General features: G+C 35.9%; 1 protein-coding gene across 1 annotated transcript; it reads left to right on the top strand.

Annotated features, from left to right (window-relative positions):
- The first annotated feature begins 1,255 nt into the window (after nucleotides 1-1,255).
- Nucleotides 1,256-18,077, top strand: LOC126975325 (zinc finger protein 26-like). The gene is made up of 2 exons (XM_050823169.1): nucleotides 1,256-2,792; nucleotides 9,585-18,077. The coding sequence occupies exons 1-2, from the start codon at nucleotides 1,404-1,406 to the stop codon at nucleotides 9,999-10,001; spliced, it is 1,806 nt and encodes a 601-aa protein (XP_050679126.1). The 5' UTR covers nucleotides 1,256-1,403; the 3' UTR covers nucleotides 10,002-18,077.
- The last annotated feature ends 578 nt before the right edge of the window (nucleotides 18,078-18,655 follow it).

Here is an 18,655-nt window from a genome sequence, read left to right on the forward strand (position 1 = left end):
TTTGTATTTAATGAAAATAAATGTTTATTCAATAAATAGTCATCGTTATCTGGAAAAAAAACGTAATATTTTATTTTATCATTATGACATATTTAGTTCTTATCACAATATGTTCTTTTCTGCATATTACTTTTACAAAATAATGTCGATGTTTCACATCTGCCAGGCGTCCCGTGACGGCTCACATTTATTTTTTTTTCGATAGGAGTAAAATACATTTACGTATTGAAGACACCGAAGCGAGGCCCATATGTCGGGCTCGTGTGTAAACACCCCCTACCGACTAAAAAACTCCTCTGTGCTGATAGCCCTAAAGGCTTTTACAGCAAAGCCGGGCGGGGGCCTTGGAGGCCGAAAATCACAGGCGCGGGGCGTCTCGGAAGGAAGCTCGAACCTCGGACCGCCTGCTCACTAGGCTGGATGGAGACAAGACCACTAACGATCTAATATATCTGTTAGTCCAATGGATTCTAGGTTTGAAGAGTCTTCGCACACGTCGGCGAGTGCGGTATGTATGTGTGTTTGTAAAGATGTGTGGATGTATGTAAGTGTTCGACTATTTGTGTGTAGTGTTATTGTAGGTGTGTGATTTGTGATGTGAGTGTGAGTGGACGAGGACTATCTCGTCGGGCTTCTAACAAAGTGTGTGAATTGTATTATATCAGGTTGCGGCCGCTGGAAATCGTCTAAGTGACGAGTGGCAGCGGTTTGTAGTGCATGGCCGCGCCTACGTCTACGAGGGCGGTATGGTTGGTTTGGTGTCGCTGTCAGTGATGGTGTAGGTGTCGCGTTCGCGATTGTAATATAGTCGTCCGGGTCGACTAGTAAGTCTAGCTTGTTCAGACTGTGGTCTAGTGGGGTGTAATCACATGCCTCCCTCACCAAGATATTAGGGTGCTCGGCCGCCGTATCAAAGTAGCGTTGCGATATCGCGATGGAGATCTACGTTACGAACGAACCACGGCGCTCCGGTGGCCGTGCACGTGAATCTATTCTGAACCACTTGCAAAAGCCGCAAGTGGCTCGGCGGTGCTTAGTCTTTAAGCATATGTCCATAATATGTATAGAACGTCATTGGTTTTAAAATCTCGTCCGACCAGTATCCGATCGTACTCACTCGCCTCGATCGTATGTTTTATATGCGTTCACTGATTACACCGAGCCTCACCAAGCTATAGGTACAAAGAGAAAAGAAATGCGTTACCAGTGTGAGATCCATTGACATTTATGACATTCTAAAGGACGCTATAAAAAGTTTACTGTGATTATGAATTAATGTCGAATTCTCATAGAATTCTATGATAACTTACAATTTGCCTAGAATGCTATTTAATTACGTAGCATATTGTTTCGGATCAATGTGTGTTTTTTGTTAAGTATAATTATTTAATATTTTATTCCTCATGTCTGAACAGTGCAATCGATATCCAGAGAGCTCATATAGAGATAATGTGGTACGACAAGTTCCTGGCGGCAACGTTTCCAATGAAGAAAATGTATCATTGGTAAGTGGATTTCAAAAGTCTCTGAGGGTTCTCGTAGAACGCTTAGATATTACAACTTATCTAAACAATTCGAATGTCAGCGTTAATACGTCCAGTAACAAAATATCATCTAACTTGAAGAAGTGTTCTGTTAAACTTTTACGCGATGACTTGGATCAGCTCAAACGTACGTCCTCTAAAAACTCTCGGCTAAATAAAAAGAGGATTGCCAACGGAGATGTGAGGAAGATGAATTTAAAATGTAAAATATGTGAGAAGTCATATACCAGTGAGAAAAGACTGCGTAATCACGAGAAAAATAAACATTTGGTAGTTTACAAGCCTCATCGAAAAAAGAGGGTATCATTTTCGGACAAAGTAATTGTCCATGAATTGAGAGAATATCATAGTTGCCGAAAATGCCCTAAGTTTTTCGAAAGTTACAATATGTTGAAGTTGCACATGAAACAAAGACATAAGAAACGAAAATGCTACATTTGCAATTATTGTTCAAAAAAATTTGTTGATCGTATGTTCTTTAAAGTTCATATTAAACTGCATTGCGACATATGTCGTCAATTATTGCCAAATCGAAGGCGACTTGCTGAGCATAGACAAAATGTATGTAACATCATCAAAAAATATCCTTGCAAATCATGTCATGAGACATATTTTCGCTTTATGGATTTAAAAGACCATATGTACATTCATTTGGGCACAGTTTTCATATGTGATGTATGTAAGGACGAATTTGATTCCAAATGTGCTCTAGCCCATCATTTGAAATTCCTGCATTCAAAGACACATCCCAAAAGATCATATGATATGGTTAATCTGGGCTCCGGGATACAATATAATTGTAATTTCTGTGGAACATACGCAAGAAAAAAAGTAGCTATCGAAATTCATGTATCGACACTTCCAGACTTGTCGAACAAAGCCATGACAGGATATGAAGATTATTATTTTTGTGATAAATGCCCCAAGAAATTCAATGGGGAAACTGATTTATCGCAGCATAAATTGACTCATTCTCTGTCTTCAAGTGCTAATTCTCAAGTAGGAACAAAAAAACAAGCAAAACAGAATAAACTTAAAAAAACATATAATATAAATGAAAAAATTCCTGAATTTCTACAACCCAAGCTTTCGCTGGAGAAACTTCAGTTACCAGAAAAAGAAATGGATGTTAAATCAAATGTGGAAGCAAACCCTACAAGCAGTGTCAGTATTAGTGAGAATAATGTAAAAGAGCCTACTGACAAGGCAGGGAGAAAAAAGACAATTTTGTCCAATTATCAATGTAAGGTAAGTTTGTATTATGGTGTTTTTTTGATTTTTCCATTATTTGATTAGGCTTAGATATTTATTATAAACTAGCTAACGCATCAAATGTTGTATTGCCATCATAGTTAACAACTGTAGTTAATCTACCAACGATAGGTAGCTAAAATTGATTTTGTTTTTTTACCACCTGAGAAAGTTAGACAGATACAAAGATTCTAATTTATTAGTTAATTATACATAAAGTTATTCATTTTAAACTATACTTTCAATATGATTTCTGAACGACTAACGAACAGCAATTCATTTTTATATAATATATAGATATATCTGCCGAAATGTGGTCTCTATTTGCAAAAATGTCTTGGTAACATGCCCCCTTAGAAGGTGTCTTGGAAACACCATGCAAAAGCTTGTCTTTGTATTATTACAATGCAGGCAAAAAAAAGAGATTAGTTCAATTTTGCATTATCATTTTTTATTATTTTGGAATTTGATATTAGAATGAGTACCTTTTATAAATTTACACACGTCAAAAACGTCTGAGCAACATGTACTAATTTAAATTTTAGGATGGTTTTTCACATTATAACATTGTATTTTATTTTTAAAATAATATTTTTAGGGTCCTGTGATATAAAAATAACAGCTGTTGTCGTTATAAGTTCTTTAAATAACAGAAATTAACAATATTAGAATATACTACATAAACTAAGCTACATAAGCAACTAAACATTTTTTAACAAAATGAAATTTCTAAAGAAAATGAATTTATTGTGAAAGAATAGAATAATTGTATACAAAGTATAAAGTGAGGTCTAGCGATTGTGCAGGCCAGGGCAATACCCGGATATTCTCTGTTGCCAAGTATTGACTGGTTCGCCGAGCTGTATATGAACGCGCATTGTAATGAATTAACGTAAAATCGGAGCCATAGGTTTGTGCAAATAGATGGACATAAGGTCTGAGAATATCTTCAATGTAATTTTCAGCCTTCCTGTTTCCATTTACAAAAACGAGCTCAGTTCGCCTGTTCTTCATAATACCCGCCTGTAGTGTACTGACATCTAGTCTTAATAGAGTATGTGTTAACTATCATGGTCACTGTCACGACATCGACAGTGACATTAACCGTGTGATATTAACCGTGTGACATTAACCGTGTGACATTAACCGTGTGACATTAACCGTGTGACATTAACCGTGTGACATTAACCGTGTGACATTAACCGTGTGACATTAACCATGTGACATTGAGTGTTATATAAGGAATGCACAGTACAGCGAAGGGCCAGTTCTAATTGGCTATTGGTTGCGTGTGGACGTGTCCGAGTGTAGTGCTACATTGTAAAGATTAGTTGTTTCACTCATGAGCAAACAAGGAACATTACAAATAGCGACGAGGATAAACTGTAAATTATTCCTTATTTTAACTAAAGCTCTTTTGCTTTAATAATGTAGGAATAATGTTAGGACAAATATACTCTACCTGCAAGTTTAAAGTAGTAACATAATTATATGGATAAAGTTTTGATAACTTCTACTATTGTTCAACTCGTATTATGCAAATAGTTCTTCATTATAGTCTAGAAATATGGATATGTATTACAATATCATAATTAACTCGTTAATATGTTGATTTCTGTCGCAGTTAATCCTATTACATTATTTTCATGTGTGTAGTACGGAGTACTCGTGACTATGAGGGTTCATAAATATCTAGAATCTACATACCAACACTTAAGTGATAACAGTTAAAATAATTATCAGAATGCTTATAATGTAATGTATTTCGATAAATAAATAAAAAATTGTTGAATGAAATTTAATGAAATAAAGATTTTATTATATTTCATAATCACTTTCCTATGCTTGTGACATAATAATATATTAGTAACTAAAATAATTTATTATGGAACTGCTATAAAAGACAAGAGCATTAGATTACGGTATTTCAGTGATTGCATTTTAGCAAATAAGCACTTTAGCATTAAATTGCTTAAAAGTAATTGAGTATTAAATTGCCAAAAATGTTTGTGCATTAAATTGCGAAAAGAGTGTGTGCATTAAAATTACGTAGAGTTTTGTGCATAAAATTGCGAAAAGTGTTTGTGCATTAAAATGCGAAAAGTGTTTGTGCATTAAATTGCGAAAAGTGTTTGTGCATTAAATTTCGTAAAGAGTTTGTGCAATAAATTGCGAAATGAGTTTGAGCATTAAATTGCGAAAAGTGTTTGTGCATTAAATTGCGAGTTATATTAATTAGATAGGAGAGATGCAAACGGGGCCTTAATATATATACTTGAGGCGACAGATTTATTGCATCACCGAGGACAGCAATTACAAGAAATCTTTTATAGGTAATATTGGAACGAATGCACTGCAGTACGTAGCGAGAGTGGCGTGTGACGTCACTTGAAGTCGCCCTCAGCACTCTCGTGACAGCGAGGCTACACGACGAGACGATGGTATACCATTGGCAAACGTCCTTGGGCTTTCAGCCTGTATAGGTGGCGCAGTTGGTGAGATGTGTACCTACCTTTTGCAAATTTTATTTAAATCCGAAAGTCGCCAATGTCGAGTGGAATTGAAGAGACACGATATGGAAATTTTGTATGAATTTAATTTGGATAATTTATAAGTGGCAGGTTTTTTTGAGTATAGTGTTATTTTATATGGTTAGTTTCTAGCCTGAAACAACACAATATTATACAAAATACACTCTACATTACATATTTACAGCTTAATGTTATTATATTTCACATAAAAAATTACAATAAGGACTAAACACAGACGTTAACAAACATTCAACGTTTACTGGACGGGGAAATTTCGGTGGAAGAACGTCTTAAAGGGGATGAAGAAGTTTAGGACAAGAAAATACTATATGAGATACAGTACCGTCGTCCAAGCCACATTCACACAAGGAGTGATCTCTAACTCTGATCTTGTGCAGGTGGACAGGTGTGCTGGAATGACCAAGACGTAGGCACATATTGTGGAGGTAACCCATCTGTCTGCATATCTGTGAGAAAAAAACCATGGACGCCTTGGTATATCTGGTTGGACTGAGGCATAGAATTTACCTTTAACCAATTTTGATTCATTCCAGTATGTATTTCAGGACTTGTCGAGATAAGTTTTAGAAAGTGCACTCAGATCTTGGGAACTATTTTTATAATGTTCATAAGAATTTTGTATAGCAGATTTAGCACAAGAGTCTGCTATTTCATTGCCTGCAATGCCAGAATGACCTGGAATCCAGACAAGTGTTAAATTTATTCAATTTTGATGACAGGAAAATAGAGCCTCCCTAATCTGAAGAATAATTGGATGTCTTGACTTACTCCGGTATGGGTTTTCCTTGATGGATGATAAACAACTAAGGGAGTCAGTAAAAATAACAGTTTGATTCAGGTTATGGGAGCGGGTAAACAGGATTGCTTCTAATAAGGCAACGGCTTCTCCTGTAAACACCGAAGACTCAGGAGGACATTTGAATTGTAAAATGACTTTAAAGCTGGGGACCCAGCAGGCTGCGCCAACACAACTTTGCTGAGACATCTTTGAAGCATCAGTGTAGATAAGAAAGTGATTCGACCAATTCTGATGAACTAAGCATTGAAATTTCGAATTAGTATCGGGGGCTCCTTTGAACAAACCAATATCAGTAACGACGGAAGGATAGAAAACCAGGGCTTTATATGATGTGGAGAATAGAGGACTCATCGATAAAGATAACAAGGGATGAGGGAGATTGGTAAACTTACGGAAACTATCCAATAGATAAGAAGAGGTATTGCGTGGGCTAAAGACTTGAGATAGCTGGTCCAATTTGGTCCACAATGGGTGGGAGAAAAGCTGTAACATTTTGCTGACAAACCGGACACATAGGTATTGCCGTCGGAGATGTAAAGGAGGATCAACACATTCGACTTGTAGAGCGTTAGTGGGGGAAGACTTCATTGCACCCAGAATAATTCTGAGGCAACGATATTGAATTTTATTTAGCTTCTCAGACACTGTTTTTTTAAGGGGTCTAAAACAAACGAACAGTAATCAATATAGCTACGGACTAAAGCATTATATAAGAGTTTGAGGGAGTAGACTGGAGCTAGGCACATATGTAACACCTGGGCTTAGACCTACACTGTGCTTTAACGTGGCCAAAACGACAGAAATTCAGGCACTGAATAGTCGGGAATTTATAGATTTCTACGGGAAGGGACGTATAAAATGAAAAAATTTGGAAGGAAGCTGGCTTGTAAAAGTCAAAACATCCGATTGAGTGGGCACCCACTCGACAATACCTTCAATGATGTTCTTGCGGTTTAAGCGGCGGGCTTTCAAAACCTCGCCACAGCCAATCGGTAGTTCTAGGGATTCGACAAAGTCCTTCATAGACCAGTCTACAGGGACACCTCGGACTAGGCCCATCCGAGTTATATAAAAAGTCGGAATTACTGCTTTATATTTTGTCAAAGTCAAAATTTGGTTACTTAGAAAGTCATTAGCTGCTTGAGCGTTTGAAAATTCGACATTTACTCTGTTGCGGCCAACACTTTTAACACCGTCCTTAACAATGTGCGTGAATTTATTTTGGTGTAGGAACAGTCCAAACTTCAATGCACGGACAGATGTCCCTGCACATGGGTCCGAGACCTCCCTGGAAACGTGAACTATAAACGGACCTTTGTCATCCCCACTGTAAGCTTTAGGGCCTGCAGCGAACAAATAGTTTGTACGGACGCTTGGGGATCCCCCCCAAGCGTCCGTTAAACCTGATTTTTTCCCGCTTTCTGTAGCGGGCTCTTCGGATTCGACATGGCGCTTCCGAGAGGGGGCAGCCTGTCGAGACGTATTTCTAGACCCATCGGGGTCTGGTGGAACCGGAGGGGGTTCCACCTCCATTCCCAACACACTAAATTACACCACCACCAATAAACAATAGGTAAAACACAAAAACCGGCCACTTTTCAACAAAAAAAACACTCCGAAAAACACCACACGTGTGTCAACCAAAGCCAACACGACGGTACTCTATTTTTATAAAAAGGAAGGGATGTAGTGTACTGACATCTAGTCTTAACAGAGTATGTGTTAACTATCATTGTCAATGTCACGACATCGACAGTGACATTAACCGTGTGACGTTGAGTGTTATATAATGAATGCACAGTACAGCGGAAGGCCAGTTCTAATCGGCTATTGGTTGCGTGTGGACGTGTCCGGGTGTAGTGCTACATAGTAAAGATTAGTTGTTTCACTCGTGAGCAAACGAGCATTACACCGCCCATACCATAACTGTTGAGCCGCTGGATGGATGAACTTCCTGAATCCACCTGAGCCATTCAGTATTTCCGGGCCGACGGTACACTCGCATAAGGTAGATATTCTTGTATCAGGCCTAAACCCGAATCGCGACTCATCGAAAAACATAATTTTATCCCATTGTTCGAATCCCATGACGTATCGGTGGGCATCTAATTGGGCGTCGAGCTCGTAGGCCGTACTCATGCAATCGATTTCGCAGTTTAGTGACTTTCATCAACATTACAATTTTGTAGCCTCAAACTTATCCCTCGAGCGGTGAACATCGGCTGGCGTCTTGCAGTCACTTGTATGTACCGCTCTTGCCGAGTGGTTGTACTCCTTTTACCGCCTGAATGCTGTTCAGCGGGTTCCCTTGTATTATTGTCGCTACAATAATACAAGGGAATTTGGCAGCGCTCTGCCAAAGACGACAAATAACACTTCTATGAATGCCAATATGCTGAGATATCTGAGATTGATTACTTCCCGCTTGCAACATCCCTACAGCTCTTTGCATTTCATTTGCCGTCACATGACGTCGCTCCATGACGTAAAGAATATCCAACAATTCAATTTTGTCGCTAACTTTGTTTAAATGGTTGGTAAAATTACAAAATCAAGGCTAAACATAGCTATAAAAACGCACTTAAATTCGCTTTCATTTAATTTTATGTAAAAAAACAAAACTAAATCGAATTTTTTTTTACAGCCAGCAAGCGCCATCAATAACAAATAAGTTTACATACCTATGCACTTTGAGTGAATAAAGACTTAGAAATTAATTAATATAAATGGTAAATTTGTAATATCATGCATGTTGCTGTGTGTATTATGCAAAAATTATATGTATCTGCATGCACTCTACACAGGATATGTCTAGTTTGTCGAATAAATTTGTGTGAAAGAGTGTCGACTATTAGTAGTTAGAACTTAATTTAAAACAGTATAGGAAGAAATCAAAGAATACTCATCAAATTAGATAGAATGCCTAGCAATTCATCCAAACCCATTGGGAGTGGAGTTACTCACTATAAACTATCAGAAGAGACTCAAGCAAAACATCATAGTCGAATTGGACTTGAAGTAAAGGGAAGGAAAGTCAGTGGACCACTCTTTCCACAAAATTCTAGATATCCCACACATATACATATAAGCTTATAGTTTGGGGACTGATGGCAGATTGTAAAAAGGAAAAGTTTTTAAGGGAATGGGGAGATAATTCCGTGTTTTTTATACTAGTTCATTATCTTGTTATTCCCTTCTCTTGTAGATTTACCTATTCATCTCCATTTTAGCCTCTTTATTTATATCCGATATTATATATCTGTCTTAGTATATGTGTATTAAATTCAAATAGTAAGTTCGTTCCTTAAGACCCAAAAGGGTGTTTAATCGGATAGATATGCTATTATTTATTTATGTTGGTATCTGGCTATTACTGTTATACAAAGTGTAAATTTAAGTCAGTAAAACATTAACTATTCATTTTCACTCAAATTTCAGATTTGCTATAACTACTTTTCTTCAAAGTATTGCATGAACCGTCACATTGCCCAAGTGCATAAAGAGACTTACCGATGTGGCATGTGTGAAGAGTATTTTGCTTATGAATCTCTACTGGTTAATCATCGCTGCCTTAGAAGTAACATACCGGAGATGCCATTTGATGATGCAAGACCTGAAATCTTTTTTGATAACTTATATGAAGTACCGCAGCATTTAGTTGATGACAATGAAGGGGATGATTACTATAACTCATTGGACATTGAGATACCACCGCCACTTGTTGAACTAACCGAGTATGATAACTTAAGTATTGTAGTAAACGGTGGGCGTGGGGTGCCAAATCCCAAAATATGTGTGAACCCACTGCAGAGCACAAATAAAATTGTAATACAAGAAGTGCCAGTTGAATTTTAATGTACAGTGGATTTCATATGATATAATGTTGTCTATTGTAATTATTGTAACGACTTTTTGTACATAAAAGTATACATTCGGACAAAAATATATGAAATAATGTACTACTGCTGCCATATCTAATCTCTTATTTGAAATTGATATTCAGAGATCAATTAATTATATATTAGTCGAGTGGTTAGCGATCGTAGGTAGAGGTTAGGTTAGTTATCCCACCTTCTAAGCTAGAGGTCCCGGGTTCGAATCCCGGTAGATGCAATCATTTATATGGTGAATATTGATGTTTGTTTCCGAGTCATGTATATTTATATGGATTTATGTATGTTTAAGTGTATGTATTTAAGTAAGTATATTGTATTCAATATATTGTTGTCTTGTAACCCATAACAACTTAAATTGGGGCAAGATAACTTGTGTAAAGGTGTGTCAATATTATTATTATTATATTATGTAATTATATAATAATGTCTTATTTGTTCAAATACCAATCTAGATATACATATATGCCATCCCGTGGATGAATTATTGAATAAGAAATCACCAATAGATCTAATAGATTGGTTATTTAAATGCAGACAGACAGAGTCTATTCACAAATACAGAAGCTATCAATAAACACTCAAACATCAATATATAGCTTCATTAAGCTTTCTTATTTTTTGTATACACTTAATATTAATAGAGGTAAAGTTTAAGTATAATTTAAGAAACCATAGTTTTATAGGAATTTAACTTAGTCACTATTCGCGTGCACGAAGTGCGGCTAAATAGTAGGTGGTGAAATAACCGGTGCTTTTTGGCAATTTTGTAAGATATTTAAAATCTGAGTTACATTTTCCGTGTTAATTTATTGTTTATTTCATATTAATTAACTAATAAAAAATACTCATATTCCCAATTCAATGCAACCTGTATTTTTTTCATAAGAAAATCCTATAATGTTGGTAGTCAAATAAGCACAAAGCGCGGCTAATTTGCTGGCAGGAAATGTTTATAATTTCATTACTTCTTACGTTCTTTCTCCTAACTATATCGACGGAATGTAGTTTTCGCCTCATAGTTGCTATAACCGAAATCCACTGTAGATTAAGATTTTATTTGTCGTCACCGGCAGCAAACCCCAATGTATGTCTATCAATGGGCACGTCTATGAATTGAGCATGGCTTTTTTTGAAGACTGGGGGGGATGTTAATGTCTGAGACATTAAATATGGATACTATTTTTTTATGGAGAAAGAGGACGAAGGAGCTCCTGGGACTCCAGAGTAACCACGGTAGCGTTTTTACTGGCCTGTGATTACTCTGGAATCCAGAAAGGGAAAGTGTGCGCCCCTTTTTTGGAGGTGTTCATGTCGTATGGTCAACACCGCGTATCGAAGCTCATTTCACAGTGTTGTTATATAGAGTTGCATTTGGAGAAATGCCGCATATTCAGATGGTCTTACCATGATATGCAAGTTTATGGCGGCATTTTTTGTGGCAATATAATTTTGGAAAAGTTTATGAAGTGGATACAAATTTTTTTAATCAATCTAAAGCAATCGCTAAATTAAAAAAAAACATTTGGAAATTCTTAGGTGATATTTAAAGAAGGCGCGCGATTTTCAAAACATGTCATCAATGGGTAGAAAAATCGTGTGTAGTAGTCTTAGTGTTTAGTGTTAAGTTATATTTATAAATTAAGTTTAATTCCGCTGTGAGCGTTATACTAGTTATTACGAAAAAATATGACATACTTCATTCAAAGCTTACTGCAATGTCTGTAATAACAGTCAAACTAACACTTTATATATATTTTATTTATAACATTTGAATAATTATGGAATTCCGCAAAATTATGGTGATATTAAATGAACACACGGACAGAACTTAATAACTGTAGAATAAGGTATATAATTGAAATTTTCAAATAAAAAAAATGGTAGTAGGAGAGACTGCCGATAGAAGTGAACATTCATATTATTTAAAAACAATTAAATTATTATTTTCAATTTATTTTAAAAACGTATTCTCTATTTCGACAATGCACAATATATACACATTGAAATTTTCACTTATAAGATATACAAAGTATTAATGTTGCACAATACGTCAGCTGTATAGCTTCAGATACACTGCTATAAGTATTTCTGTGACGTACACTCACGAGAGTTCACCCATCCAAAAAGTGTCTAACTTATATTTTTTTATTAATTATTTATTTATCGGGTGCGCCAGACATGAGCATGTCGGTGACGCAAACCCATAAGATTGTCCCCAAGGAGTGCCCAATGCGGCTGAACAAAAGCCCAAAAGCAACATTAACGAAAAGAGCCCGGCGTGGGACAAGTAGGCGGCAGTGCCTACGGTAGCGCGCGGCTACTAGATTGCTTACAGGACGTTCGGAAATGATGTTATGGAAAATTGATTTATTTAGGTGAATTATTTTAATGATTACGGTTAAAATAGCCTTATGTTCATTCAATATCACCATTGTAATTCCACACTGTATCTGTTATTATTACCGTACGTTCAAATTTGCATTATGCATTTGTAATCTTTCTGTAATCCCAGAAAAGCGTTCCAAACCACAATCAAGTCGATATTGAGTTAAGAACTCAAAACTGGTCACGTGATTCATATTAATGAGCTGAGAAAAGTGGCAGGCCCACTGTCACTCTTTAAATGACATCACTGACTTAGCCCAACCCACATGTATGGAATACACTAATGTTTATTAAACTTTAAGCACGAATTCCTTAAAAATGCGATGTTTGTGATTGGAACGTTTTTCAGGAGCTACGTCCAATTGACGTTAATAACATAATTATTATATAATAAGCTATAAATCTTAGATTATTTTATACGTCGAGATAATCTATGACAGCTGTGAAAACGTCGAAAAAATTCGAGCTCAGAACTAAACTCTATTTTGAGCAATTCACGAACACTAACACAAAGTGTCATACAAATCGCGAGCGTAAGACGTAGCTTGTCACGCACACTAAACTAATAAACCTGGCCATCGGTTGTCTAGTAGCGAGAGACTCTCAAAGTCAAAGTTCTTTACTTGCCAGAAACATTCACAAGTAAAGTTGTTACAAATTTAAGAGTAGGCACATGTCTTGTCTTGACAAACATGCAAATATTTTTGCGGTTTCGTATTATAATATTATAACCTATTTTTATACCGGAGCCTATTTCTGCCGTGAAGCAGTCATGTGTAAACATTATTGTGTTTCGGTCTGAAGGGCGCCGTTGCTAGTGAAATTACTGGGCAAATGAGACTTAACATCTTATGTCTCAAGGTGACGAGCGCAATTGTAGTGCCGCTCAGAACTTTTTGATTTTTCAAGAATCCTGAGCGGCACTGCATTGTAATAAGTAGGGCATATCAATTACCATCAGCTGATCGTCCTGCTCCTTATTTTCATAAAAAACACCTATCACTATCAATAATTACTGCTACATTTAATTTGACCAACATAAAGCTATACCCAATAGACCCTATAATATACAATTACAATAATTAATGAAATATTAAGAGATAATGTAGTAAAAATAATCACAAAAAATTATAACACAGTCGCCCGGCCGAGTGAATAAATTGAAATTTTTCTTAACAAATACACTAGCCTCTATTCGGTAACAGTATGTTTGAATTTTAAAATAATGGCCTGCAGCTGTCAAAGCTTTATCCAGACGTATAACATATCTATGGTACTAACTTTAAGCAGTTTTAAGGGTCCCTACACTGTTACAGAGTGTTGCTGTCCTCTGCTAGCAGTAACTCATATAACAAGCAAAAATGCTGAATTTTTGACAGGATGTGTTTTTGTGCCTGCCCATCGAATATACATATATACAATTTGACAGCCCGATACTTTTGATATCTCAATGTGTGTGCTAGTGTTAGTTTAATATTAAAAATATTAAGCAAAATAGGTTATAGTCACAATAGATTGGCTTCCCTTTTTTATCTTGCTGTATCTCCGTTAGAGGTGATTTTCTCTTTTGTACGCTTCGTTTGACTCTAAGTAAGTATATTGTTAGTATAAGCTGAGTGTAATAATTTTATTTATCTACACCCATGCTTTAAATCCTCTATTAAAGATTCTAAAACAGTTTGCTTATTGCCAATATTAAAACACCCAATGTCCTAATCACAATTACATCATCCAAACGAGTGTTGTAATGAAATTCAGTACAATATTACATCATCCGTTTTCATTACAACACTCGTTTGGATGATGTAATGGTTACTAGGACTGGCTTTTTTAAAGTTTGCAGTAAGCTGTTTCAGAATCTTTTATAGAGGATTCATGTTATGGGTGTTGATAAAGTCTTGTATGCACTTGATAATTAGGTATTAAAACACTCATGTGATACTATTGTAAACCCACATTCGTGTTTTAATACCCCTTATTACACAAACGTCGCTAATAACTATTTATTTATATAGGCTTGTTTGTTTACATTTATATAAACTAGATATAGATTTCATCTTATTTTTATACACTTATTATAATCAAAATTATACTTATTTAGTTTGTGTTTACAAACATGTTATTATTTTTTGTATTCATATGCAACCTTCTCAGGTCTCAGGGAGGGTACCATAACGACTCCTTTGACGTGAAGCAGTAAAGTGTTAACATTATTGTGTGTAGCTAGTGAAATTACTGGGCAAATGAGACTCAACATCTTATGTCTCAAGGTGACGAGCGCAATTGTAGTGCTGCTCAGATGTTTTTGGTTTTTCAACAATCCGCAGCATTGTATTGTAATGGGCAGGGCGTCATAAAAAAGCCTCAAAGGCTTGCCGTCTTTCACTATCCTGAGCTATTTGGATCCATTGTAGACCCTCGGGTCTTCTTGATATCATCAGTCCATCAAGTATATTGTCTGCCTCAGTAGTGGTTTCCTCATGGGCTTCTCCATGTGGTAACTCTCTGTGCTTACGAGTTCTGGCCTGTGAGGCCCACCCGCCAGACCGCAACACAAGAATGCTTACACATTGCTGCTTCACGGCAGAAATAGGCGCCGTTGTAGTACCCATAATCTAACCGGCATCCTGTGCAAAGGAGCCTCCCACTAGTAAAACTGTTACAGTGAATACATCCTCTTTGTAACTTAAGCGATATTTTCTAAGGCGAAATGTTGTTTTTTTTTATAAATTATGTTGTAGAATTATTTATTTTTTATGTTATAGTTATATTGTTTGAAATCGCTATTTGTTTTTTGTATTTTTTTAGTTATAATTGTTTTATAACGACTAGGTACAGTTAGTGCGTCTCTTTAACCTCCTGTGACCCACAATCTATAAAAGTCTTTCTGAACTAAGACCCAGTGTCATAATACTAGGACATAACACGGACGAGTAAAAAAGTAAGGACTCCGTGTCACCTTACATAACAGTGAGACAACAAAACAAACCGGTAAACGTGTAAATACACCACACACGCATACACTTACTTTACATACAAGCCGATCTGCCGCCATTATGAGATTTGTCATCGTCTGACAGATCAGTTTGCGTCGCAATAAAATATTTTATAAATGCCGCCGTGCGTTGTGAAAAAGTGTAAAAACAATATTATAAAAGTATTTGTGGATATATGATTATTTAAGGGAGAAAAAATTGTGGAACTGGTATTCCCCGTAACCGCACACATACCAGCATAAAGTTGCTTCACTCGCTAATATCACGGCGCGGAGTCCTCCTTTTTTACTAGTCAAAATATGGCGCATAGGCCCTTTTCATTATATCTATTTTATGCGAAGTGATTCAAAGATAATATTTTTAGGGTGATGTTATATTGACTTAAGGACGCTGGATACATAAAAAATATTAAACATATTATGTTCTTGTTTTAGAACATCGGGCCATAATTATATAAATTGAGAATTTTTATTTTATTACTATTTTCATACAAATTTAGGCTATGTATTTTTGAAATGTGGTATTTATGTCTTAAAAACAACACAGTATGTAAGAAAACGAACAAATAAGTATTTATTTAATTTTCCACTAAAAACATTATTTTTTGACATTTCTGTCCGTCCAATTTCTCGGGTCAATATCTTCAGAAACGTCATTGTCGGTAGCTAAATCATCATTTTCTAGATTGTGATTGATACCCGAAGAAGAAGCTCTGCCATGTGAAGTTCCATAGTAAGGGCGACCGCGAGAACGTCCACGAGAACTTCCTCGGGAAGCTCTTCCTCGAGCATGAGTGCCACCGCGTTCAATGCTAGGCTCATTGTCACTACTACTGCTCTCATTTGTAGGTCTAAAATCCTCGTCATCAACGTCATCAGCAGACGCACGAAATGCTTCTTCATCTTCCGAACCATCATCTATTTCGAACTTCTCTTCTCTTTCTTTCTTCTCTCCATTTGAAACTGAAAAGACATTAGAATTGACAAAAAATCAAAGTAATTTAATTATTGTAGTAAGATTAGTAATTATATGTATAGTGGTATGATGTTACAGTGTTATTTTATAGCACAGTATCAAACTCATCACAAAACACGTGCTTTATCAACACTCCGAATGGGTGCCCAAAGTACTAGAACTACACAATAAAAGAGGTACATTTTTTCGGTCAAGTTTTTTTCAAGCTTGGAATATTGATTAACAAAATAAGTATTGATTAATTGGAAATAGAATGGAGATTTCAAAGATATAAATTGAGTTATCCTACCTTTTCGCTGAGAACGTGGTATGGCGATGACGTTTCGTGACTAACTGACTGATATATAGCTACCCTCTTCCTTTTTGAGTGTTACGATATGCAAAAATATATTCATAGACTAAACAAAAGCAACCACGTGACGTAGCGCCAAATTGTGTTCTAGTAGGGTAAGGTAAGGGCACATTGTTACAAAAAAAAAACGATTATGTAGCCACGAAAATATTTAATCAACTTCTAACTAGCATGTATATAAACTTTAATAGTCTCTCTTCATTTAAAATTATTTAAACATAACTTTTATAAGGAACTTCTTTACTTAATTCCATTTAAATCAAATCAGTCGATTGTAACAGTGAACCCCGTATCTGGGGTACTCTGTTACAGGGTAAGGGGCATAATGTTACAACATCAAAATAGTAAAAACGTTTTCAAGAGAAAGAAAAATCTTAATATGTAGTATATCAGATATTCCAACGATACCGTTGCCATATCTGGTTCAAGAGGAAAGTAGAAATAACTGTCAACTTTTCCACTTTTACGTAAATTTCTGACTTTATATATATCATTTTAAAAAAAATCAGTAATTTTAGAAGTTTTTCAGCTCTCTTGCAATGAATTTCTTTTCTTTGTGTTATATTCTTTTTGTTTACTTTTTCATGTTTATTAATTACTATTTTCTTTTAAAACTTAAAGAATTAATGTTAGTTGGGTATCATTGTAACACAGTGCACCAGGTGAGACAAATCGAAAAAAATATCAATAGAGTTTTTTCAGAAATGCTTACGAAAATCTACTTAACGATAATTTGAAGCTAAATATACAGGGAATAGAGGAAAATCACAATCACTTACCTTTACATAATACATCAAGAAACAAAATAATAAATTTGATCTGATTTTTTGTAATTTTTATCAAATAAATTCGATTTTTGTAAAAAAAACTAAAACGCGGTACAGACTGAAGCGATTACAACTGTTCAAAGATGGCCGCTTATGAGGTTGTGAAAACTAAATGTAAAAATAAATGTCAGAAACATTGTAACAGTGTACCCCATGTAACACTGTCCCCCAACTTACCCTACTAGAAGAAAGGGTCATAGTTCAGTAGCGATTTAAGAACTATGTGGGTCTACAATGACTTCACCACACCACGATGTTCTAGTACTAGTAAGTGGGGACTCACGAGGTTAAGTAGTTTTAGAAGAGAGTTTTGAACCGAGTTAGAAGTAGGTTCTCTTTGTAACGAGTTAGAAGTAAGTTCTATTATATGTGTGGAAGCTGGTTATTTTATTACGTTTTTAAGATTGTTTACGTAACCAACTTCTATATTGTAACGTGAACATTCTTAAAAACGTAACCTAAATAAATATAGCACTAGTATTAAAGTTAAATTAGTTTAATTTGGTTTCTCTTATTTAACATCCACTCATTAACATTTTTCCTTACGCTAGATACTAAATACCTCCGGTAAGCAATCTTTTCTTATTCCAAACTTAGATCCACAGTGCCAACCTTACTAGAAATCCAATGCACGCCCCTAGCTATACATATTGTTGATAGTTAAAATGTTATGGAGTTTTCTTTAGTGTTAGTTTCGTCAATATTTGTCTTTAAACAATTCGACACGTGTTTCGCCACTACACGAGGCATCCTCCGGAGATGTTGAGTCGCCAATAGCGATTAGCGGAATTAACACTAAAGAAAACCCAAAATATTTGGATAATTATAGATTTCCGCAAAGTAACGACTACTTCAATAATTTTTTTTTGTGCATATCGCCGCAATGTATCATGAAAGGTATAATTTCTCATATTTTGGACGTCTTGTGTGCGACCAGGGATTTGTCGGTTTTCCGAACGAAAACGATGGTGGAAGCAGACGACCGCGTGTGGTTCGTAGTGAATGCGCGAATATCCGTACACGGTTGCAGCGAACATGCATTGAGAGGTAGTATGTAACATTTCATGTACGTTTCACT

The sequence above is a fragment of the Leptidea sinapis genome, chromosome 2, assembly GCF_905404315.1.
Source record: "Leptidea sinapis chromosome 2, ilLepSina1.1, whole genome shotgun sequence".
NCBI lineage: Eukaryota > Metazoa > Arthropoda > Insecta > Lepidoptera > Pieridae > Leptidea > Leptidea sinapis.

Bases quoted from the DNA above. Each gene is read 5' to 3' on its own strand.
- LOC126975325 (XM_050823169.1), top strand. From the start codon at position 1,404: ATGTCTGAACAGTGCAATCGATATCCAGAGAGCTCATATAGAGATAAT. The intron at 2,793-9,584 runs GTAAGTTTGTAT...CTCAAATTTCAG, and splicing joins TGTCCAATTATCAATGTAAG to ATTTGCTATAACTACTTTTC.